At 41.6% G+C, this 26628-nt stretch overlaps 1 protein-coding gene across 5 annotated transcripts in view; it reads right to left on the bottom strand.

The window, feature by feature from the left end:
• The window catches only part of FMNL2 (formin like 2), a 297278-nt gene that overhangs the window by 85440 nt on the left and 185210 nt on the right, over positions 1 to 26628 (bottom strand). For all 5 annotated transcript variants that reach the window (XM_024579927.3, XM_024579929.3, XM_024579926.3 and 2 more), the window contains exons 3-5: positions 17594 to 17674; positions 12459 to 12535; positions 1164 to 1247 (exon numbers count right to left, since the gene is read on the bottom strand). In XM_024579927.3, coding sequence (XP_024435695.2) covers positions 1164 to 1247; positions 12459 to 12535; positions 17594 to 17674 — 242 coding nt within the window. The remainder of the gene's footprint in view (positions 1 to 1163; positions 1248 to 12458; positions 12536 to 17593; positions 17675 to 26628) is intronic.

The raw sequence follows: 26628 nt of genomic DNA, 5'->3' as shown, positions 1-26628 counted from the left end.
TAATAATCAGTGTAAAGGGAGATCATCAGTTTTGAGAGAATGGAGGTAAGAAACAACCTTTGGAAGACTATGCTATAAAAACTAGGATTATATTTCCGAGGACAATTTCTCAGGAAGATAAGAATTCGTCTTTTGGTTTTTCTTGCTCTATTCCATATAATATACAAGAGTTATGGAGACTGAAACTCATCGAGCCCATTTCAGTTAATCCTTTAGCTTCTGCATCCACAAGGTAGGGATGATTACAGCTTTCTCCTTGCAAATTCTCAAGGAAGCGATGAGGATATAAGGCAGCATCTGGTTAGGTCCTGGGACTTTACTGGAGTGAGGCAATACAAAAAACAAGTTACTGCTTATAAAAGAAGAGTTGAGGGGGCAAAAAATACCACCTGAGCCAAAACGTCTTCCAGTCAAATTAAAAATACAATATTATTTCCTCTACTTGTGTGAGAGTATATGTGGATACAGGAATACAGATACTTTTTGATTAAAGGAGGAAATGTGGAGAAGAGAATATCGCATTCAAATGTATACTTCTCACTCCTGTTGTAAATCTTTCCAGAAGTAAAGCAAATGGAAAAATTTTATAAATTAATGAAAACTAGGTTAAATAAGTTAATTTTTTTCCTGTTCGACTCCAGTTTATTTCACCTTTATGACAGGCAAATCAAAACAATACAAGTACATGTAAAGTAAAAAGAAAAAGCCTCCAATTTAACCTTCCTCCAGTTTGGTATCTATTTCTGTCTTTACTAGCATAGGCAGGTATACATATATATGTAATTTTCTAAGAAATAAAAAGGGAGGCACTCTTCTGTATCTGGCTTTATTCATTCAACAATGTATCATCTACTCTTTCAGTAAGTACTAGAGTACCCTACTATATGGATATATATAAGTTGAGCACTAAAGAAAGTAGTTCTTTTTAAAACAAGGACTCCTCGAAGGGTAATTTTTACTCCACTGTTTTATTTCTGCCTTAAAAGCATTTCTAACAACAATTACGTGATTTGCTTTTGGTTATTTGAACAGAAACAAGCCTCTTTAAACCACACTACATCTGTTTCTGCTTTCTCCCATCAGTGCAGTGTATAACTGTAGCACTGAGTTGCATCATCTACGACCACATAAAATTCAAAAGAAACAAGCCAAGGTTTACTTACGTTACCGCGTACTGTGCAAATGACAGATACTCCACTAGAACATCAAGGCCTTTGTTTTCTTCATTCAAAAACTCTCTGACCCATCTATTTAAAAAAAAGAAAAAAGAAAAATCTATTGGAGACATTCATCACATGCTCAGTCATGAAAAGCCACAATGAAATTTTTTTTTCCACCACAAACATGCATTGCCTGAAAGAAAATACGGTGTAAGGATGCCCAGACTCTCTCACAGGAGGCAGGAGCTTCTAGGGCAATGAAGAAAACCACAACATTTCAATGTACCAGAATATGGGGAAAAAGGTGTATGTGTGCCTTCTTTGCATTTTACTGCTTAAGAGGCTTAAGATAACCCATAAGAAACTTTCTAAAAAAAGGAACTTGCTTAATGTACTTTTCCCCCCATAACTGATCCACAGCCTGCTGGCTAAGGGAGCCAAGGCTGCACGGGGAGGGAGGCGGACTGGGGACATGACGACATAACCACTGAAATTCAGGCGTGGGTCCAAATCCACGTTCAGCATTTTCCTGCCACACTAAGCTGCAGAAAACACTAAACTGGCCAGTGAGAGACCAGTGTTTATGGGCTTCTGGAAATTCAATAGGGATGATTTGCTTAATTTTTTCCATGAATGTTATAACCTTTAAAGAAGTTGCCAACACCGCATACCATCATCAGAGTTGGGACGTGACAAATACCATGTTTTTTAAAAATTCTTTTAAAAATAGTACCACCTTACATTTGAATGGTGGATTTGATGTGAATGAAGTTCACTGTTTTTTCTAATTTTTTATTCATTCTTCATGATAACTCCTAGAGATGAAGTGGACTGGTCAAGCAGAATGCTCAGGTACTAAGGAAAAACAGCTGTTACCCCAGAGCATCCATCCCCAGAGAACATGTGATACCCCATTAAGCCTTCACTAGATTTGAAACTCCAACAAACAAGTAAAAAGGTCCGCTCCTATCAAAGAAATGGAACTTGAGGTACACCTGCCAAGGACATTCCAACGTAGTTGCCTTCATCCATGCGCACCAAGCCCATGTGTTCCGTCAGCTGGGAGCACGCTTGCTACCACAGAAGTTGCTAGAACAATATGTCAGTCCTGCCAAGTGTCCTTAAGGATGAGCAGCCCCTTGAGGTCTTTGTCTCACCAGAAGAAAAAGGTCTGGTGGACTCAGGATGCCTGTTTTTTATGTTTGTTTCTTGGAAGATGTTTTCTTTGTTTCGGTTTTATCTTCAGAGTTCATTCTTTCTTTTAGCCCTGCCCTGCCCAGGGAGTAAAGGCATGTCTGCAGCTGGTTCCAAGAGGAAACAAGGTGGGAAAACAAGATAGCTTGCTGGTATTTCCCTCTGAGAGCCTCAGGCAGACTGTCACAAAACGTTTGCATTTCACATAGCCACATAAGCAAGTAACATTTAATTTAAAAGATACCTAGTGTGGCAACACTGGCAAGGAAAAACACCACCCATTGGGCCATGCAAAGTGGCTTTATTATAGGAGCGTACCCAAACTAACAGGGTTAGCTACGGTCAAGGCTGAAGCTTCATTTCAAAACCACAACATACACAATCTCATAGTATGTGCTTCTAGATACTTATTTTCATTTGATTTATTTTAATTAGTCCCTATACAGCTAGGTCTCAGGAGATACTGGACATTTTTAAGCACTGATAGGTAGTGAAAGAATTTTTTTCTTTTTACAATTGGTAGGAGACTAAAGAAAGGCTAAAACTCATTATGAAAATCGGACGACTAGCTGCTCCTGAAATTCAAGTCGCTCAGCTCCTCTCAGGCCTCCCCACTGGTCTTGGCCTGTGGGCTCCGACCATTTGACCAGCCCTGGTGGTGTGTGCTCAGCAGGAATCCCCAGAGCTGGACACAGGGGGTCATCTTTTTTAACAGGAGAAGTCACCACAGGGGCCAGACTTTTCAGGGCAGTCAGTTCTACATATTCTCAGTGGCCAGGAGAATACTCTAGTTTAGGAGTTGAGAAACACTCCCTGCAGTTCCTTCTGGTTGATTTTGCAGACGCTGCCTCTAAAAAGTAGAGATGGTCCAGGGCAGTCTGTAGATCTGTCACTGTCTCAACCACTGTCATCTTGCCATCACTTAGAAGGTCCAGCCACGGAGACAGACAAGAGCAGAGGAAAGACGATGGGCCAGGTACAAAAAGCCAGGCAAAAAGCTCCAGGTGCCTAGCAATGGGCAAAACTGGGGAAACAAGGACCTCACCCCAGGGTGACCTTTCCTCCTCTAAAATGCCATGGTAATGAGGGTTAGACTCCTTTAGAGGGGAAAAAAACAAAGGGACCAGAGAACAGCCCTTGAGCATTAAGCCCCCAGGACAATGAGGTTTTGACCCACATCAAACACTCCTAGGCATCATTTGTGTTTCAGCTGCAGGCCCAGAAAAGCAGCAAAAGCAGACAAGTGAGGCCGTAGTTGACATCAGGACCAGATGCAGTGACTAATGACCCTACCCTGGGGCCGAGCAATCAGTACAGACCAAGACCCTAAAAGACCACACCTAGAAAGCTGATGAATATTTTATTGGGATCCTCCCCTGGGACCTCCAGATAAATACCCTCAAGACAAGAGGACCAGTGAGGCTTTCTATGAAGCACACCCTCCCCTTTTCCCTCCTCCTCCTCCTCCTTGCCTCTCGCTTTCTCCTAAGTTCCAGGGCCCCAGCCCTTCTTTTCCCTCTGTAACTGTTTTCTGAGCCCACTTCTTTGGCTCACTTCTTCTACCTCTGTGACCTTTTAAATAAACTTTTCTTTATAGTTTGAAGGAAAAAAAAAGGAAGAAAGTCCAGGCACAAACTGGATAGGAGGCAAATAACTCAAGAGGAAATAAAATTTTTTTTTAAAAAAAAAAGGAAGAAAAGGAGACAGGAAGAAAGAAAAAAAAAAGGTCAGGAAATAGCCAAGTACAGCCACAGCTACAATTCTCTTGACTCAAAATGCTAGCATGTATATATTTTGATGCAGAGATAGACTATTTTTTAGGAAGCTTTTTTAGAGGATTTTATTTATTTATTTTTAGACAGAGGGGAAGAAAAGGAGAGAGAGGGAGAGAAACATCAATGTGTGGTTTCCTCTCACACGCCCCCTACTGGGGACCTGGCCTGCAACCCAGGCATGTGCCCTGGCTGGGAATCAAACCAGCGGCCCTTTGGTTTGCAGACCCTCGCTCAATCCACTGAGTCACACCAGCCAGGGCCACAGACAGACTATTAATCAGCTCCTCTTACTTTAATCCAATGTCCTTATCAATACCCCCACTCCTACTTTGAGACTTTAATCAAAAGTGCATGAACAACAATTTTCAAAGTAAAAGGCAGTAGCCAGCTGCTCAGTTCCTAAAAAGCTAGATAGAGGTAACTGTGTCCTGCCCTGAGAGGTTTAATTTCATGTCGTTAACCTCTTTTTCTAAGCTACAAAATCTTCCCAGAGTCTTTGATCTGGCCTAGCCATCCTTAAGTGACTTAGGAAATAATAAGATAAAAATCTATCATGCTTGAGTACCTTACACCTTTGTCAAATGATATCAGGTCAGTAAACTCATTTCAGGAAAAAAGCTATAATTGTGGGGGAAAAAAACAAACAACAGAAAAAAAAAAAAACACCCAGCCTTCATTTTCCCCCTGTCCTCTTAATCCAAGTCCTTCCCACGCTTGGGATATTCTGTCTAGGGAGAGAACAGAGGTGAGAGTGGACCTCTGTGGAAATGAAAGAAGAGGAAACAAAACAGGTAAAGATGAAAAAAAGGGCAACTTTCAAAGCAGTACCTTGAATCTAAAGACATTAAAAAAACTAGATTCCCCATTCTACAAGTTTATGTATATAATCATGCAATGTAATAGCATAAATTCAGGGTTCCTGAAGACACTTTCCATTTTCACCTCTGTGCATGCTACACACACTTTTTTATATATCACCAATACGCGAACAGCTTCCAATTGGGTAGTTATAGGTTTTGGAGAGTAGAATTATTTCTGACTCTGGCAGCGTGCATCAACTACTAAGTACCTCACAGAGTCCCTGTAATTACCACATGCTGTAAATGTGAATTAGGCAAATTCCCAATCAGCTCACGATGCTCAGGAGCCAGAAGAGATGCGGTCGTGAAAAACAACTCTGGAAGAAACCTTCTTCAAGGAAGGGATCGAAGTGCAGATGCCAATAGTTACTGTTGTTATTGATGGGGCAAAGCTTCGTTTCCAAGCTGCTGTTTTCTCTCTACCCCGCAAATCTTAGAACTGCACTATTCTCATCTAGACACACAAGAAGGGACAACAGTGAATTCCCTTTGCCACTCTCCTACTGAGAGCTACTGTGGACACGGTGGGAACTACAGTGGCTGAAAAATCATGGGGGGAAAAAGCATGGAAAGCAAGAGAGAAAAGAGAAGCATCACCCGGACTCATCATTAGCTACCAAATCTAGGAGAGAGCATCACAAACTGGTTCTCAAAGAACAGCCCACACACCACCAGGGGTCCCTGAGGCCCTGCCAGAGGTGTGTGGAGTTATAAGTATTTTCATACAAATTTAAGAAAGTAGTTGTTTTTGTCACTGTGCTGACACTTGTCCCAATGGTACAAAAGAACAGTGGGTAAAACTGCTGACACCAAAGAACACACCCATTCTTCACTTGAAACAGTCCCTGTAAAGCAATAACAATACTGATTTTATTAAAGCTTCCTTCCTGAAATACATCTGTAATTTTCTGTGACAAAATGGGGAGCCACACAAAGCACTTCTGCTGTCTGCCCAGGTTCCACAGCTGTCTCAAGGAAAAGCACTCCTCCCATTGTTTGAGTTGCAAACTGAACCACCACCTTTTTACGTGGAATGTAAAATGACTGACAAACCATGGTTATTCTTTCTAGGGTACTTGGCAGGTATGTTTTCAAAAGGGAATGAAGTGAGCTGGTCATTTTGAGGAAAGCAACTGATGGTATTTGTTGTCGATGATAAAATTTGAGCTTTCAAACAAAAACAACAACAAAAAGTTAGAATTTTGGAACACTTGTATTTACCACCGTGAGCTTGACAGCTTCCCCACAGTTAAAGTACACTCTGATGAGACTGGTGATCGCTAACAAATGTGATTGCTTTCATAGTGTAGAATAAAATGTGTCAATGTTTGGGAGATCAGATTAACTCCGTGAAACAATGTTTTCCAAACGACCAATTCATGATAGTAGAAAATTACTAATAGGTAAAAAGACTCATTCAAGCGCAAGGCAGTAAAATGGATTTTAGTATAACAGAGCATAAAAATGTGGAAAACAATATGGGGGTTCCTCAAAAAATTTTTAAAAATGGAACTGCCTTATGACCCAGTGATTCCACTTCTGGGCATAAATCCGAAGAAATCCAAAACACTAATTCAAAAGAATATATACATCCCTGTGTTCATGCAGCATTGTTTACATAAGCCAAGATATGGAAGCAACCCAAGTGCCCATGAGTAGATGAGTGGATACAAAGCGGTGGGGCATTTAAACAACAGACTACTTACTACTCAGCCTTTTAAAAAATAAAAGAAGGAAATCTTAACATTTGTGACTGCAAGGATAAACCTAGACGGTATTATGTGAAGTGAAATAAGTCAGTCAGAGGAAGATTTTACTTAGATGTGGAATCCAGAGGACAATATAGACGAACAAACAAAACAGAAACAGACTCAGAGAACAGACTGATGGTTGCTGGAAGGGAGGGATATTGGGGGACTGGGTGAGAAAGATGAAGGAATTATGGATTGGTAATTACAAAAAGTCATGGGGATGTAAAGTACAGCATAGGAAATACAGTCAATAACATTGTAATAACTATGTACATGTGTGGTGCCAGATGGGAACTGGAAACATCAGGGCAAACACTTTGAAAAGTATATGAAGATCTAACCACTATGTTATGCACTTGAAACTAATACAAAATAATATTAAATGTAAACTATAATTGAAAAAAGTGTTTTAAAAATAAAATTGTATATAAAAAATGTGAAAAGAATAAAAAAACACAACTCCTCCTTTTTCTAGGTGTGTGTCTATGTAAGGCCAGGCTGTCTTCATATACACCAAACAACACAACATAGCACAGCAAACCGAATGCAAAGGAAGCAGGGTGCAGCCAAGAGGAGGGCCCCAAGAAGGGATTTGTAATGGGGTCCAGAGCTCAAGGTGTTCAGGAAATATTAGGAAAATATATATAGGATGTCCTCACCCCCACAAGCCTGAGCCAGGGGGGATGGGACACATGGAACAGGGCCATTCAGAGCTGTTTTGGGTAGCAAGAGCTTTGCAGCTAACCCCTGGCACAGTCATTTAACATATCTATAACCTTTAACTGGTTTCATGGATGTGTTAAATAGCTGTGGCCATGCTTTGAGCCAGGGGGATGGGACCAAATTCCACCCAAGATGGGACTGGAAAGCAACTCCCCCTGGTTACAGGGCCTGCGGGAGAGCTTGGAGATGATTGGCTCCATGCCATGGGGCCATACCTGCCCAGACTTACTATGGCAGCCCAGTAAAGCTGGAAGAATACGGGGATGCTGGCAGGTGTAACTGACTGTAGGAGGAGTCAGAAATGGGGCTGCAAAGGAAGATGGGCACTGGGATTTAAACCTAGGCATGGCAGCCATAGAAGAAGAAGACCACGCGGTTCTGAGGAGAAAGGGAGAGGACCACGAGGTTCTGAAGTAAATAGGGGGCCACACAGTTCTGGAGTGAATAGGAAGGACCATGCGGTTCTGAAGGAAAGGAAGAGGACCACGAGGTTCTGAAGGAGAGTAGAGAGGACCATGTGGTTTTGGAGTGCTTCTTTTTGCCACACGGCTTAGGCAGCAGGAGAGACTTTGCCAAGAAGAAAAGGAGAGAAAGGTCTCTTGCTGGTGGGCCATGAGAAGGTGCCACATGGTTTTGGATTAACTGGAGATTGCAGCAGCCACCCAGCTGATGGTGCCAGGAGCCTGAACCACGGACTTCTACTTTTCCTGAGACACAGTACCCCAGACTGGGCACAGGGAGAGGGAAGGACTGTGCATCTGTGGGTATTCTAAAGGACTTTAGTATCTTATTGAAGACATTAAGTCATTACTCTAAGTTTGTGTAACTTTTAAATAAATAATTCCTTTCCTTTTCACCAGTCTCTGGCATTGAGAGACGTTTTTCCTCTGGCGGCGGGCATTTCGAAACTAGCAGGTGTGCGTGTGGGGGGGGGGAACCTCCAGAGACAGAAAGGGGGAATCCTTTCTGTAATAATTTATCGTGAACCACCCCCCACCTGCTCTGTAACACAAAGACTTGAGAATCTACTGCCTTGTATAACAAGACATTAAAGCTATTTGTAAATATGTAAATTAATGCCACCCCTGTCACTAATTTTTTTTTTGCTTTGGAAAATGGTTCTTTTATGCAATATGTTATTTGTGCCATATTAATTTATTATTTTGTATTTATATATTTATACTTATTAAATGGTTAATAAATACTAAATTTTACTAAAGAAGCATATTTTAAATGTATCCATTAAAAAACCACAAAAATAAAAGCTTATTGGCATTCAAAATAACTTAAGAGAGTAAAGGAATCCTAAAATCAGAAAATTTAAGGACTGCTGGTTTTCTAACAGGTTTTACACATATAGAGGTTCAAATCTCAGTGCTTCTAAGTTGCTAAGTACTAAGTAGCAAGATAATAGCTGACTAAGCTTTCTTGTCTGTAAAATGGAGATTCAATAAAAAAGATTTTATAAGAAATAAATAATACATTTAACATACCTAATATAGTGCTTAATACATGACAAAACGACTATGATCTTGAGAATTTCCAAAAAGCACCGCCGAAGAATGAATTAATTGTAGGCTAGCCTGATGAACACACTTCCTACGCAGGTTTTATACTTCTTAACACCAGCCTTGGTTATTTTTTGCTCTTTCCTCACTGTTTCCCCAAACAAGCCCTAGGGCCAGGAGGGAGGATGCCCCTGAGCAGTTCCTTGGCTTGTCCCCCTCTCTACAAACCTGCCAGCTCACACATTCTTCCCGCACTCTGGTTCTCTCAACTCTCCCAAGGAGATAAAGTGAAATGAGCATCTTTCAGAACTTCTACAACTTTGTACTCAGGATGAAAATTAATTTTCTATCAAAATAGGGAGTTTTACTAAAATAAATTTCCTTCAAGGAGAGATTGCCTACACCTTGGTTCTGTGGAATAAAGCCTATAAACCTATCCAGCTCACCTCTGTTGCCACCACTTGAATCACCTTGACATACAAAACACCGTGACATATGCCTACTCACACTGCCCAGCCAAAGAGTCCAAACAGTACTTGACTCCTTTCAAGGGTATTTCAAGTCATTTAAAGAGTTTGAGTAAGTCATAATCCAATTCTTCAGTATTACTATAATTCCTGGGAGTAAGTGAATGAGATTATTTCTAGCCCAATTATTATTTCAATTTGGCTCAAAGAAAATTAATTTTCCTTCTCAGAAGATTGCTCCATTTATAGAGTTCTGGGTTAATATCAAAATTCATAACAAACCCTTTGCTTGACAAAGCTATAGCTTGGAATGTTATCTCAGCAAAGCCCTAGACTTTAACCTTGAAATCCAAGTATGTGCCAAGAATATTTTTTTTAGGACACGTAGATTTTAAATGTCATTCTTCCTTTTAATATCTGGTAAGCAACAATCTCCTAGGTGTCAGGGTCGTTTTAGACAGAGAAGGCAACATTCTCTCCATGAAATTCCTTAGGGATATGTTACACAATATTGTTGAATTATTACTAGCTATAATATTGTTTTCAATAAGCAGAACAAGCAAAAGCCATCATATGGTAATTACTATATATTAAAACACTATATTAGATCTTTTCTAAGTTATTTCATTTAATTCTTACAACATTCCTATGGAGTATTATTATCCTCATTTTATAGACAGGAAGTTAACTTAGATCATACAGTAAGTATAGGGAGTTTATGTAGCTTATCTAAGGTCAATTCACAAATAAGGGGCATAGCAAAAGTCTGAACCCAGATCTCACTTTCCATAAGGCAAATGGGCACCCAATTACCTTTCTATTATGGTGCCTTAAAGAGTGCAATAAACTCTATGGGCCCCTTATTTAGCACCTTGCATTCCAAGAATTCCTCATTGTATTAGTCAATTATATTCACATTATTAAGCAACCTTTCAGAAAATTTCCCAGCCAAATGAGCTCAAGCCAGTTAATTTCCATAATGAAGAGTCCAGTTCAGGTTTGGATTTTCAGGACAGGTAAGATAGGTCAAAATCCCGGTGCATGGTTTCAATCTGTACAAGGTTATGCCAGTAATTGGTTGCAAAAAACAGACAATGCACCTCTGTGTGTTTTTCTGCTGCTAAAGCCAGAGCTTTCAGAGTGCCCCACAGAGGTGGTAAACAGAAAGCTTCAGCTGGACAAGATGAAAGCAATGTAAGAATCTTTCAACATGCCTATAGTATCCTAAACATCAAACCACCCCAATTGCTTGCAGATTTGCACTGGCTTCGGCCCAACCAGGGCTCTACTATTCAGCCAACTTTGTATTGGGAATGATCATCTTGCTTTGGTACTTGATGGTCAATTTCACATTACCCAGCAGTGCTTGAAGAAATGCTTTTTGACAATTTGTAGAAATCCTGGCTGCAGCTCATTCCAACACTTTCAGTCAAGAAGTGGGGCCAACAGTATAGGGTTGGACCTTACCAAATGGAACCTAGCTCCTGATCTACAAATATTGTAAAGGATGGAAATTTCCTAAGCGTGGACGCTCAGCTGTATTAAATTACCACCACTTTCACCCCCAATAGACAAGCCTTGTTGCTTTGATCCCAGAGCCCCGATTACCTTGTTTCCTTTCAGGGAAAGAGCTGCCAGATCAGGCAACATACAAAAAAGAACACAGCATTTTGAACCAAAGCACCTGGCTCTACAGCTATAGACTTTGTGGGATTCACTCACCTTTTCCAGTCCTTATTTCTTTTAATCTATAAAGTGAGGGACTAGGTAATCCTTATCTCTCTTCCAGTTCTACATCATGATTCTATGATCCACTGTCTATATATCTGATTTTTCTGGGATAAAGATGATTTTCAACTTTAGGTTAGAATCCGTTTGTTTTTCCCATACTTCATTCTCCAGGTGACACACGTGCAGAGTCACCCTTTAGGAAGTGAACATTCTCACCCAGGCTCCACCTGGGTTGATTTCAACCTTGCATCTCTGCAGTTTTAAAAAGCTTATTCTGAAATAACTGTGAAAAGTAACCATTTGAATGGCTTACAGCAAACACGGTCTAAAGTAGAAGTAAACTGTTGTTTATGTAATATATTTGTTTTACAGAATACTCTGTGAAACTACAAAATAATATATCTACCTGTAAGACTTCATTTCCAGTAGACCCACAAGAATGTCACAAGGGATGGTTCTGAAAGATCTGAAGTCTATAGTCTTCTCATTGTAAAACTCAAAGAGTCAAAACCCAATGTGTTAAATAAGGCATTAAACAGAAACCTCAGGGAGAACTCAGGCCACAAAATGGGATACTTGATATCACTCTGCCTTGGAGACAAAGCATCTCATTTTAAGGCACCTTACAATTATGCCACCCCAGGCATCCGTGGGGATGCCATAAACCTGTATTAGCTTGAGGCAAAGCCACCACGTTGTTGCATGATAAACTCTTAGAAATGCTCAGCGCAGGGATTCCTCAAACTTTATTTTCCAGAGTGGATTTACATTTCAAGGTCCTGAAGTTTTGAGATGTAGGAAAAAGAGACTCAGAACAAAGTATTTAAGTGCAATGAGGTCTATCAGGTGACATCAGGACAGCTTTTGTCCCCTCCTGGCCAGAAAGGCCAGGGAACTGACAGAAGGAGAATGGAACCATCTCAAATAACCAGCTCAGAGAACTCACATGAAGACTCAGAGATATTCCAGGATCTGTCTACATTACCTGCTGGGCTTCCCTAATTTGCCAAAGAATTATTATGCACACAAAAGATGAAGCACTTACTACTGCATCCAAGCAAAGAATCTTAGAATGGCTATAAATGTCCCAAATCAAGGACTGTCTGTCCTGCTTCTACTGATTCTTATACAGTGAGCAATTCAAATATTGACACAAGGTCCACCCACCTAAACCTCAGTCTCCTAACTTATAATGAACATTAAGGAAGCTTAACTCTTTGGCTATGATACAGTCACTTTGTAAAGTGTCCAAAAGCCTTGAAGCTAAAATATTAAATGGGCACACTTACCCAATATGGTTAGTTCTTAAAGAAATTTCCAGTTCTCTTAGCACTTGTGTGGATTCTTGAACACGCCGTCTGAATTTCTGTAATTCAAGAAGACATATTCTCACAAAACATATCTTAGCAACTGCTAAAAATATAGCTTACTTGCAGTAAATTTAACACAATATGAAAATATCTCTGCTTCTGAAGTAGACTTCTCTCACATTTCTTTTTGCTAAGCACACAAATCTTTCTCATCATGAAAATCAGCTTATGCGAAATGATTGGGAAAAATTATTTACTTCATGAACTAAGTGTCTTTGAGTAAGTAGATTATTTTCCCTACCCCACAATACAACAATTTCACCAATATACTTATGTGTTGGGGTCCCTAAGACCAGCCCAGTTGCAGTGATTCACCAGGACTCAGCAAACAGTTGTCCTTATGGCTAAGATTTATTACAGCAAAAAGACACGAGGCACAGTCAGCAAAGGGAAATGACACTTGGGGTGAAGTCTGGAGGAAACCAGATACAAGCTTCCGAGAGTCTTCTCCCAGAAAAGTCACAAATGACAGTATTCGTGAAATGCAGTTGACCAGGGAAGTTCACCAGAGACTCGGTGCCCAGGGTCTTGACTGGGACTGGGTCACTTAGGTTTTCTCTGCCTAGCACATATCAGAAGTCCAGACTCCCAGAAGGAAAACAGGAATTCAATATAAACCATGCTGTTGCCACCAACCATTTGGGTACCATGAATCTTTCTTATAGGGAATGGTAGGAACTCTCCCGAAATTCAGGTTCCCAGTTGACAACCAGAAGCCAACCCTGCAAGCAGGTTTTTCTAAGGTCTCAGGCTTGCTATGTTAATCCCTTTCGGCATGACCTAACGTTTTCCAGAAATAAGCATTCATAGTCACCTCTCCCCATGAGCCCTCACATGGAAGGTCCCTCCTCTGGAGCACCTCCTTTCCATCTAGGAATATCCATCCTCATTCCTGTGCCTAGAAAATCCCACCAAACCTTCCAGAACTCCCTCACACCTTTCTTCTTCAATGAATCCTCCTCTGATAGCAAAGGTATTCACCTCTCTCTCCTCTCCACTCTAAATAACCTCCAGGGATTCACTGGGTTGCACTGCACATCAGTTCTTTGGAACACAATTTCCTATAGAAACCTTTATTTATGATAACTAAAGTCTTAGGCCACTCTGGAAGGAGGACACTGGATGTGCAATGCCTTCTAAGAATTCTGTACTTTCCGTCCTACAGATCAAACTACTTTCATGTTACACTGTTTTCAGGAAAAGGCTTTGAGAATTCTAGCTCAGGACATTAGAAACGTTCCTGTACTGCCATAATTGCAGGGCACACAGCGTCATCCAGCCCCAAAGACCAAGGCACGCAAGGACAGAAAGCACAGGAGAAAGTCTGGAAAGGAGGATTCCAGGATGGGGGATGGGCAAAGCCAGGCCACAGGTGGAACCCTGTTCAGTATGGGTGGCGCCTGTCACTCTCTTCTCCTCTTCTGAAGGCCCTTTGCTGTCCCCTCAACTGCTTCTCACCAGGGCCCTAAGGAAGCAAATAGTCTCACAGACTCCCTCTGGGTACCATTCCTAAAGTACCTCACAGACTTCCTCAGGTTTTCAGAATTTAAGTACAGTGTGATATATGAAATATAGCATCTTCCATTTGATGAAAAAGGACACCCCCCTCTTTTATCAAGAAAGGCCAAGAAATGGCAGAGGCATCTATAGTTTGAGGGGACATCCACACCCATTTATTTCTGGAGAGCAGTGCAGCAAGGAGAACTGCCAGTGAGGTAGGTCCGCAGCCACAGAGCTGCAGCAACCATTCCCAGGTGTGCTGGCTGCTCTGGGGGCCATTCCTAGGGCAGTCACACGTGTTGGGCACCTACACATGGGTCCTTTAGAAAACAACTCAAGTGTTCCTGGCTATGCATTTGACACAGTTCTGACTGGTGCCCTGGGGCCTTTGCTGATTCCCAACTCTGCCTAATGTTTCCTCAGGGCAGGGTCATCCCTTTCAGACATCGTCACACCACCAGGGCACCCAGTAAAACACTGTGGACATAACAGAGTATAAAAGAGGATGTGCTGAACCCCGACCAGGTGGCTCAGTTGGTTGGAGCATCATCCCATATACCAAAAGGTTGTGGGTTTGTTCCCCGGTCAGGGTACGTACAGGAGACAACCGATCGATGTTTCTCTCTCTCCCCCACCTCTCCTTCTTTCTCTCTCTCTCTTTCTCTCATGGCCTCCTCTTCCTCTCCCCCACCCTTCCTCTATTTTTAAAATCAATAAACATATCCTTGGGTGAGGATTAAAATAATACTACTACAAAATTTTTAACTCAGAAAAGAGGATGTGCTACAGAACCAGGAGGCATGTATCAAAACAAAACTATGAGATAATGGGAACAGCAGCAGCAGGTAACATTTATGAGCCACTTGCTACGGCAGACACTGCACTCTGGCAGCTACATGACACCTGAGGGAAAACTACACTGACTTTGCCTTTGTACTATGCTGCCCCAGGAACTGTTTGGTTTTTAGCTGGACTCTGGACTACAGAGAAGCCTTGGCATCCACTTCTCTAAACACATAAACCAGCAAACAGGAGCAGGGTACCATCCATTAGCAATCTCCACCACTGCCCTGGCCCTCTCCTACGGATGCTGCTGAGCCCAAGTCCTAGACAGGAGATTTCATTTCAGGACGGCAGCATCACTGCAGGGGACCGGACTCCTTTCTTCATGGTCTCTAGCCTTTTCCGTGCTAGACGTGAGCGACCCCTCCCACCCCACCCAAAGCACAGACGAACAACTGCCTGGTATTAAATGAGGAAGCTGGTTTGGAGACTTCTGGTCACAGAGATATCTAAGTATGGCTCTTCTGTCTCTGTCCTGATGGGTTTAAAACTATTTAGAAAATCTATGTAGAATATACTTAAGAAGTTTTCTTACAAGACAGAAAATTAATTATCTTATATTCGAGATGAACAAAAGATTAGTGAAGCACCCGAGGACTCCAGATGCAGTTAAGGGAAGACTGCTCAGCCTAGATTGGTGAAATCTTTTCCTTTCCCCCTTCCACGTTACAGCTGAGAATCTTAAACCCATTTTAACTGCAGGCCATGCCTTATTCCAAACAAAACCTCCTTTTTTCCCCGGGCTTTAAGCATGACAATTACGTTGAGTGGAACAGATCACTTCCTTCTGCCAGCACCTGCCAGAGATCGTACATAGACGGCTGATCCAACATCATTTTACTTTCATCTGCACTAAACAGCTGGGGTGAAAGAGGAGGCTCAGACCAAACAAGGCCGCTCAGGTGAATGCTCAGGGTCCGGGACAGAGACTGAAGGTCAGCCAAACGGAATTCTCCTGTCTTGGTACTCTTTATTATTTGCGAGGGACTAAAAACACTTTCCAAGCAGCTTATTAGTTGTTTTTTGTTTTATATTCTTTGCCTCAACCCAGGAATAACTGTTCCAAAGGACAGCTGGGACAGTACCAGGAGGAGCCCTGTGGGTTTAGGGCTGAAGTCTAAGAAGCTCTCTCGGAGTTCCCCTATTTTCTCCTTTCTCTTCAGAAGCTGACAATTGTTGTGATACTTCTCTGAGGGCTGGAACGTACTCTCCGTGAGGGAAGCTCTCAGGGACAAACATCAGCGTTTCTGTAACACTCAGCTCAGGGTGAGTGTGCCTAACACTGGGGCCTGAGACCTCCAGCCTGAAGGCCTGGAAGTCTGGGGATTCCTTAAACTATTTCTAAAGTAGAATCTTGCCCCTGAGCAAAGAAATAGCCTAGAAATAAAACCTTGGGTTCTTTGGTTGTGTTCTGTATATAAGGGTGCACCTTCACTTAATCCTCTCTAATCTGATGAAATTGAGGCTGCTGCATCCTTGGAGGAGGAGACAAACGAGAAAGGAACAAACAAGAATTTAGCAGCTGTCTCATTTAGGGGGCCTGACAGCAGCCCTAAAGGAAAAGGAAAGACAGCAAGCACGTGCGCCGTATTTGTGAGTGGGTGGGTAGTATGGTATTTTGACAGGTACATTCTCAGAAGATAAGGCTGTGGCATTCACTTTACATATGGTGTCTAGCCAACAGCAAAGGTCTGCAGTCCATTTTCAGCACCATGCCTAGGTTTTATTTCTACTTGCTTGCATGTTAACCTTAGGACAAAGGACCAGGAAACTTCCCAAAGGAAATAATAGCTGTTCTCCTTTGCTTGACTTTTTTTTTTTGGGGGGGGGGGGGAGATGAGAAGAGGGGGAAGAGTGAAAGCAGAAAATAAATAAAAAGGAGATTTTTTGTTTTAAATACAAGAGCCCTGGAAACAGTGGCTAACTGGGAAAAGTGTTCCTTTCTTCTCTCATGAGTCATGTGTAGAAACAACAGAGGGAATTCAGCTCAAGATATTTGCTCTGCAGCCTTGAAAGCAGGAGTTGTGGTAGGTCAACCGAAAAATAAGTGCTATCTGGTGAAGAGCCCCTTTACCCATCGTGAGCAGGGACAGCTCTGCCCTGAGATATCCCGGGACAGCCCAGGCCACAGGCCCGTGCCAGGCTGCATGCTTTACCACGAGGCAGCAGTGGGAGCCAATTGTGAGGCTGCACAAAGCAGGGCTTGTCTGGAAAAGAAAGTCAGTTGAGAATGGAACCAGCTATTCTCTTCTTACCTTCCTGGGGCCAGGGGCAGGGTTGGGGCAGGGAAGCTGCTAAAAGCATCAACACAGGATGTGAGAGCACAGCTGGGATGACAAAGCCCCAGTGATTTTTCAAGGTCTCTGGAAATGCACCAAGACATGACAGACAAGTCTCCCCTTTGCAAGGCCGCTTTTCTAGGGGCCCACACACCTCTGCACTGGACTCACTGCCCTGTGTAATTGGAAGTGGCAGTGACTCAATAACCATTAGAGATACGTGACTCCCAGCTCAGTGAAGTACTTTTAAACACACCCTCCCACGTGAAAAGGACAGCTTTTATCCTGTGTCTTATGTTGTTCATCTCCAAAGGTTGTTTTCCTGGAGGCCCTGGCAGAGGCTATAATGCAGAGGAAGGAAGGTCTCCAATGCAGAGGATTCCGCTCCCTAATGGGAAATGGTAACAAAAAGTGGAAATAAATCCCTCTTACCTTCCTGGTTACAGCTGGATCCAGATAGCCTTTGAGCTTTTGAATGTATGTATGGGGAGGATTCTTCACCTGGAATCGTTCCTGCAGGAAGCACAAAAATAAAGTAAACAGTATGATATGTGTGAAGGCATGACAATCGGCCGTGTTCCAACAGATGAATGCTGCTGACCCAAGGCGGAAAGGCACCCACAGTACGAATGTGGCCCCGCAAATAGTCATGACGTGCTCAGGATGTTACCGTCCTCTCTGCAGGAGGAGGAATCTGAAGCTCGGAGACATTCAGCGCTTCCCTAAGATAGCACAGCTGCGGGTGGTCCAAATGCATTTGAACCCATGTCTGCCCCACTCCAGAGCCTATCCTGCTTTCCCTGTAGGGCCCTGCAGCTCCCGTTCCAGGAATAATGTTCTGCCCAACTGGTAAGCAGGTCCTCTTCTAGCAAGTCTTCGGTTTATTGTACATTTTTTAAAAGAGTTATTTATTTATTTACTTTTAGAGGGGAAGGGAAGGAGATAGAGAGAGAAACATCAATCCGTGGTTGTCTCACACGCATGCTTTCTCGGGACCTGACCTGGCCCGCAACCTAGGCATGTGCCATGACTGGGAATTGAATCGGCGACCCTTTGACTCACAGGCCCACATTCAATCCACTGAGCCATACCAGCCAGAGCCATTTTCTTAAATATTTTCAATACTAACAAATATTTCTCTCTTGAATATTAATTTTTTTGAAGAAAAAAACTTGACTCAAACTTGGTAAAATTTATGGTATTTGTTTCAGAATGAGTAATGAGTCTATTGCTAAGAGACTGGAGGAGTGTGGGCACATGTGTGCGCATTTTGTGTGCATGTATACACATGAGTGTGATTACTAACAGGTTCCTAAGGCAGTTCCAAACTAGAAGTCCCAAAAATACTTTAAGTTAAAGCACAATTATTGAAATAAGCATATTACAGATACGAGATCTGTCTGGAAAAAGTCCAGTATAGGGAACTGTTCCACGCATGGGAAATGTAGCCCAGCTCCCACTCAGAAAAGCTAGTGGGAGCGAGGTTTGGCAGGCAGGGTCCACACACAGGTTCTCCCGTGGGGAATCAGGCCTGAATTGTACCCAGGCTGCTATGAGACTTGCTTTGGCTAAAAATCCTTCACCCTGAATTGAGGCAGCAAATGTTTACTGAGTATCTTAAACTTCCTAAAGTCTGCGCTAAACCTCCCAAGTATGGAGTGTAGCCAGTACAACCACTTTCCCCCTTGAGCTGTAACATCCTTCTCTTTGAAGTAATTAGCAGCCTTCTGTCCTTGGTTGCCTGTAAAAGGTAACCACCTACAGTGAATCTGTGCACAGTAAATGAGGACCATCCTTGATGTAATGTGCCCAGAAAAGCAGTAAAAGCCTGTCCAGGCAGGGGTCGGGCTCTCTCGGGCTCTCTCTGGCCCTCTCACCCTCTCTCACTTAGAGAGCGGCCATGCTGTCCCTTTTTCTCCACAGGATTTCTGTAGTCCGTGTGTATTTGTCTTTTGCTGCCACAACACAGGATCCTGCTGGCCAGGATCCACATCAGTCCAGTCATTGTTAATATAATGAGAATGGTTTCCTGACATCAATGTAACCTGGCAGCCAAGGAGAGTGGACTGGAATGCCCATCCCTGAAGAGTGATGACTTCACTGTACCAGTTAGTGGGGGCATTAGATACCACTGAGTGACCATGTGTACTGTGTGACCGTCACATTCAAAATGATTGAACAAGTAGAGTAACGAATCTGCATCAAATTTTACATTCAGCTTGAATGTTCCTCTACAAAAAGTTCAGGGATTATTCAGAAGGCCACAGCGATGGGCAACTGGTGATTGGCAGCTTCATCATGACAAGACACCCACTCACACATCGTATCTTATGCAGAATTTTTTGGTGAAACGTCAAATCACTCAGGTGATTCTGCCCCCCGACAGCCCACATTTGGCGCCCTGAGATTTCTGTCTTTTCCTGAAACTGAAATCGCCTTTGAAAGGGAAGAGATTTCAGATTGTCAAAGAGATTCAAATAACTATGATAGGACAGCTGATGGTGACTCAGAGAGCTGTGTGAGGTCCCAAGGTGCCTACTTCGAAGGGGAATGAGTGTCACTGTCCTATGTACAATGTTTCTTGTACCTTATACCTTCTTCAATAAATGTCTTTATTTTTCTTATTACATGGCTGGATACCTTCTGGACAGACCTCATATATATGAATGATTTTTTTTTAAATATTTTATTCATTATTTTTAGAGAGGGAAGGGAAGGACGAAGGGAGGGAGAAAGAGGAAGAGAATCATCGATGTGCGAGAGATACATCAATCAGTTGTCCCTCACTCACCCCCAGCTGGGGATGGGGCCTGCAACCCAGGCATGTGCCCTGACTGGGAACAGAACTGCTGACCTTTCAGTTCACAGGCTGGCACTCAGTCCACTCAGCCACACCTACCAGAGCATAGCTGAATAACACTTGAATATGGCAGGCATAGGGCCCAAGAACCTGCATCCTACCAAGTTTTTTGCTGATGTTGTGGATGGAGGACTACATTTTGAGCAACTCATGCCCATATGTATCAAATTTTATAAAGTCCAAAGCAGCATAATAAGCAGTAGTAAAAAACTGGACAGAACTGAAATGCCTACCAACTATAAAATGGACAAGTACTGGTATTATGTTTCTACAATGGTATATTACAATGAACATGAATAAACTACTGCACATGCTGCATGTTTCTACATAGACAGATCTTATAAACCTGGTGTTGAGACAAAAAGAAACATGACCTAATTTATACAGAGTTACACAAAACAGGCAAAATTAAACTTTAATGGCTAGGGACACAAACATACATGATTTTATTTATGCGTGCGTCTGTGTGCGTTTATGTATGGGGGGAGACAGAGAGAGAAATAGAGACAGGAAAATGACTAGCATAAAAATGATAGCTGGAGGACTGTGGTGGGGGAAGGGAAGTACAAAGTATTCCTCGAGAGGCCAGCAAGCTCTATTTCTTGACCTAAGTACTAGTTACACAGGGGGCTGGCTTTATCCTACTTGTTACGCTGTTCCAAGGTCTCACAATCTTTTCATCATGAAATCAGGACAATTCTCAACAGGTTCTCCTCTAGCTACAACTCAAATGATGTTTTTTCTAATAAGTCTTTTAAGCCTGATTATTGCTTACACCACACTGGAATTTTTTAGTATTTCATAACAGTGAATTACACTTCTCCAGCACAGGGAGCCACAACACTCTTCGTGATCCACTCAAGTCTTGCTCCTGACCCATTTAGAAGTGCTACAGATTATGTCGCCCTGACTGGTGTGGCTCAGTAGGTTGGGCGTCGCTCCACAAAGTGATAGGCCACCGATTCCCTTCCCAGGCAGGGCAGGTGCCTGGGTTGCAGGTTCCATCCCCAGTCAGGGAGCAGGTGGGAGGCAGCAGATTGATGTTTTTCTCTCACATCAATGTTTTTTTTCTTCCTGTCCTCAATCCCTCCCTTCCCCTTTCTCTAAAAAAAATAAACTAAAAATCTTTAAAAAAATAAAGATCATCTTACTATTATCAAAAAGATAATCTTATTAGTGAAAGTATATATAGTTTATTATGCTTTAAAATAGAAGGAAGTAGCTTGTAGTGAGGCACATATCAACATTTCCCCTTTATTTAAAAAATGATCAGGGTAAATTTTACAGTATATAAACTATATCTCAACAAAGTTGTTAACATAAAAAGATCAGCGTATTGTTCTCAATTATTCCCCCAAATTTTCTATCACAAGGAACATCTCTAGTGTCATCACTGTGTCTATAGAAAGTCCTTTTTAATTTAAAATCACCATCACTTTACTAAGGGATCAAATAGAAGCCAACTGCCATGAGGTTTCGGCAATCAACAGCCCAGCTGAAGTATGAAATAGTCACAGGAGCTCTGATGTGAAAAGTGAACAGGAAAGCTAACTAGAAACCAGTTACTATTTCCAACCTTGCATATAACAATAGCTGATGTCAGAGATACATTAGTATATAATAACACTTACGCTTTTTAATAATACAATCTGATTATCCACATTTTAAAAAATTTTATGACTAGTGACAATACAAAACTGTGTTCCCTTCTGCTAGAGCATCCAATTACTCCTAATTGCAAGATCTCTAACATATGAACCTCAAAGAATTTTAATTCTAGTTAGTGTAGTATTTGCTTGAGGACCTAAAATTTAAACCTATGGACACTTGCTCAGAGATTTCTAATATTTGTTCTTTTAGGCAATGTCTCCACACCAGAAGAGCTATATTTATTCCTTTAAAATAACAAAATCTGGCTGAGTAGCTCATGAAACATTGGCATTCGCTCAGTTAGTGAATCCCATTTCTGATAGCCAATAAAGGAGCTTTCTCCATTTCCTATTTAAGATTAGGATGACCCAGAAAGGATTCCTCAAACACAGGGGCAGGCAAAAGTAGGCTTACAGTTGTAACACAAATAAATAACACAATAATTAATAAATAATATAAGAATAAACTCATTTTTGCATACTTACAACTGTAAACCCAGTTTTGCCAACCCCAGTATATACATTTACTGGTCCTGCAAATATTCCCTTATAAGTATTTCCCTGAAATTATGGACAGGATCTAAATTTAATACAATCAGACCTTTTCAAATGTGCTTATTAGCATTTGCTGCAATGTTTTAGGCACACTTTTCATTTGTTTGAGTAACATTAATGTACTTCCAAGAAACAGAAAATGAAGAAGCCTGATGCTTTAAAACACAGTAGGTCTATATTATAGCCACTTCTCGAAAACTCAGCTTACATGCAGGGATTCAGATAAAACTAATGGCAGGAGAATACAAAGCCCCAATCATTTTTCCAAAATTGAAGGTTGTTTCTCTAATGTGAAAAGGAGCTCCTACTTGAGTTTTAAATCTAGCATCTTTCTCACCAAACTTTTTCTGTCTGTGTCTTCACTATGGCCATTTGGACAAAAGAAATATTTACAGAAGTACATTGGAGAATGTCAGCAGCTTGCCAAAACACATTTTTATTACTAAGGCTTTCGGACAGATTATGGGCATATGTATTTAAATTAAGGGGTTTTTTTACAAAATATTAGAATTTTAGACTTTGAATTGAAACCCTGAATTGCCCTGGCTGGCAGTTTTCCATCATCCTCACTTCCAGATCTGTGTCTCTCACATGCTATTTTCAATAACTTGTTGTTATCTACTTGTTCAGCATCATTGATATGGGTAGCTTAATTAAGTATTCAACCTGAGTTACATTATATAGAAATATTACTTTTAGGGACAAAAATATTATTTAATTATGTTGACTTGTCAATATGGATTTATAAGCATCTGAAAGAGCTTTTACAACACAAATTTCTAATTTTTCAGGTACATGCCCAGAAGAATGGTTGCTGGGTGACATGGTATCCCCACTCTTTTCCATAGTGGCTGTACCAGTTTACATTCCCACCAGCAGGGAATGAGGGTTCCTTTTTCTCCACAACTTGTCCTACACTTGTTACGACCTGTCTTGTTGATAATAGCCACTCTAACAGGTGTGAGGTAGTTTTGATTTGCATTTCCCTAATAGTTAGTGAAGTTGAGCCTCTTTTTGTGTATCTGCTGGCCATTTGTATGTCTCATTCACAAAGATTTATGCACCCATATGTTCACTGCAGCACTATTCACGGTAACCGAGACGTGGAAAGAAGCAAAGTGTCCTTCGCTAGATGACGGGATAAAGAAGATGTGATTCATATACACAGTGGAATACTACTCAGCCGTAAGAAAAGCAGAAATACTGCCATTTGCAACAACATGGATCGATCTTGAGAATATCATGCAAAGCAAAATGTCAGACAGAGAAAGTTAAGAATTTCACTCACATGTGGGTTATAAAACTCAAAGCAACAAATGAACAAACAAGAGAAACAAACAGATGAAAACTCATACACACAGACAACAGTATGGCGGCTACCAGAGGAAGAGGGCTGGGGGGCAGTGGAGGGTAAAGAAGTCAACGTGTGTTGACGGCAGAAGGTATAACTTGGGGTGGTGGGCACACAATGCAAAATACAGAGGATGTATTACAGAAGTGTGCACTTGAAGCCTATATAGTCTTGTTAACCAATGTCACCCCAATAAATTTAACTTAAAATATGTAAAATAAAAAATAAAATACAAAGTTCTTTCAAAATGTCTAATCAATATAACATCACCACCACTCTGACCTCTTGCCATTTATCTCTTTGCGTGATCACACTTTCTTCATGAAATGTTTAAAAATTGCTCTGGGGTTTGAATCATTCCCTATAAGCCTACACACGAAAAAGGGCCTGACACCATTTCTTAACAGACAGGCCCACCAGACCACAGAACGCACTGGGAGGGGCTTGGAAGGAAAAAGAAAGCAAGAACAAGCCTAAAAATCAGGATCTTCATTAACCTCCTGTGTTGTTTGCAAATATTTTACTTTAATAGAGTGTCAGGAATTCAATTTCTCTGGTAATGATCAAGGAATGTCTTCTTGCTGCTAAAAGTGACACTTCGTTTACGCAATACCAGGAACACAATTACCTTTTCATCTGGGGCAGGACTTTTCTTTCTTAAAGTTAACTTACCTTTCAATAATATATCTTACCACATTCTTTAGACCTCTTAGCTCATCCAAGCCTCCCTAGGTGTTAAGTCAAAATTAACTCCACTTTAGAGCGGGAGGAACTGAGGCTCGGAACTTAAACCACTGCCTCAAATCACACACATACAGGTGTGCGCACACTCACATAGTGCAGTTCAAGGGCTCCAACTCAGGGTTTGAGTCTCTGAACCGTGTTCTTTTCACCACACTGTTAACAAGTGTGCTCATCTTGCTTTTGATGAAAGTTTTTAAAAGGGTAAAAATATGTTCTTTTCTTCTCTGAGTTCCAGTATGTAGAAGAATATCTGGTACCCAGACAGTCCTTAATAATGTTCAGAGAATTAAACTTCTTTTAAATGTCATATACAAGTCACTTCTCTCATAAATTAAGAGTAAGTTTTTTAAAGTTTAAAAGCATGCAAAGAGATTGTAAACACTGTAGAGAGCATACGGCCGGTGGGCCCTGTGCTAGAAGTCAGCCAAACGAAGGTCAGAGCTAACGCCCACCTGCCAATAAGCCTGTGCTGTATCTCTGATGGATCTGAAACTGCCTAGTGCCCTTCGTTACTGTACATTTCTCACTCACTCGGTCACGATGGCCTGTGCTGGCTTCCCCTCCCCCACGGCCATCAGGAAGGGTAGGCAACCTCAACACAGGCCTAGACTGCAGATAAGGAAAAGACAAAGCACTTATTAGACTCCACTTAATGACTAAGGTTCAAGTCTGCTACAACCTAAAAGGGAAAACCAGGCCATTGGGAAGGGCTGTGACAGGAGTATACTAAGTTAATTAGGCAGGGTCACAATAAACAAAATCAATCACTGGCTATGCTACAGCAGGGCCTGTGCTATTAGACACAGACAGGCAGCCGTAGGTTCCTCCCAACCAGCTGAGCTGCATCTTTGGGCCTCCCTCCCTCCGTGCCCCTCTTTCTCCACCTAAATTTAATAAGGTTTGTCACTGAAAGCCTTCCTGCATAAAGGATGGGAATTGGACGCTCCGCTCATCTAGCAAAAGATTTCTAATCCCTTGCATCCTCTCTAACCATGTGCATAATTACATGAGAAATTACTTAATTGAGGTTAATTTGATGTTAGCTGGACTTCTACCAAGCATGTTAAAACCATTTCTGCTCTATAAATTATATTTAGATAAACAGCTCCAAAATTAAACAGAATTTCACTCAAGTTTATCTTGTACCTCAATACTCTTAGGTCTAAGGGAAGAAATTATAGTGAGACATCTGAAAATAAGAAAGTCTCTGGGAAACGGAGGGCTCGTGGGGGACACACTAATGAGCCTCTCCCCCATTTTGGGGAGAGGGGCATGCCAGGGTCACTGACTCTAATTTCACAGGCATCTTAGCAGAGCTACATAAATTGCTTCATCACCCATAGGGAAAAATCAGGTGGCACCATCATTATGTCATTATTAATGTTTTATTATTTTGATCCTGTAATAATTTACTTTAGATAGCAAAAATTCATACAGTTTTGCCTCTGTGCACACAGGCTCACTAAACTTCAGTGATTTTTTTCCTCCTAGAAGTTGAAAGTAGTTGGGCTTCCTTTTAAGTCTGAGTAAGCAAAGTGTAGCTCTCTAAATGAGCCGTAATTACAACCAGTATCATTGCCATCAGTGAGCACTGATTTGCAAGACCCAACTTGGTACTAAATGCTCTTCAGAGCTATGCTGACAGGAATAATCTACGTCCTCAGGGAGCTTACCCTCTGAAATGGACAATGCTGACATGAGCACACAAAGGGGCATTAATATTGTATGTAGACAGAAGGATTTACACAATATAGCAGAGGCTAAGAACAGTGTGGGGCGGCAGAGGGGGAGGGGACGCCAAGCCAGAATCGGGGTCCCTAAGCAGAAGGGCCTAAGGGAAGCCATACATCTCAGCCAACACAGGAGTAACAATTTATACAAACAGATCTAGATTCTCTCCAAGAAATTCAGAATACCAAAGTCCCAAGGGAATGCATATTCCATGCCCCACCCTCAAGAAAATTATGAAACGTCAGAGAGGCTACCAGACTGTCCCACCTACAGGAAGTATGTGTATGAAAGAAGAGGGCAATTTAGAGAAAATGGGGAAGAAGTATTAAGACTCTACCTACTTACAATCACAGATAGCAAGGGAAGAAGGTTCATACAAGATTGTAATTTTGTCTAACAACTACCAGAAGTAGCTAGTGCCAGCTGTGACCCTATTTAGAAGGGTCCCTGTGGTTACTATTGAAGGAAACATTTTGCTAAACAAGTCCCTGCCTCTGAACATCTTAAATCTTTTTTTTACCCTCACCCAAAGTCATTTTCATTTGCGTTTTTAGGGAGAGAGAGAAACATCGATGCG

Source organism: Desmodus rotundus, chromosome 2 (assembly GCF_022682495.2).
Source record: "Desmodus rotundus isolate HL8 chromosome 2, HLdesRot8A.1, whole genome shotgun sequence".
Classification (NCBI taxonomy): domain Eukaryota; kingdom Metazoa; phylum Chordata; class Mammalia; order Chiroptera; family Phyllostomidae; genus Desmodus; species Desmodus rotundus.
This window is presented reverse-complemented; position numbering and strand designations above follow the sequence as displayed.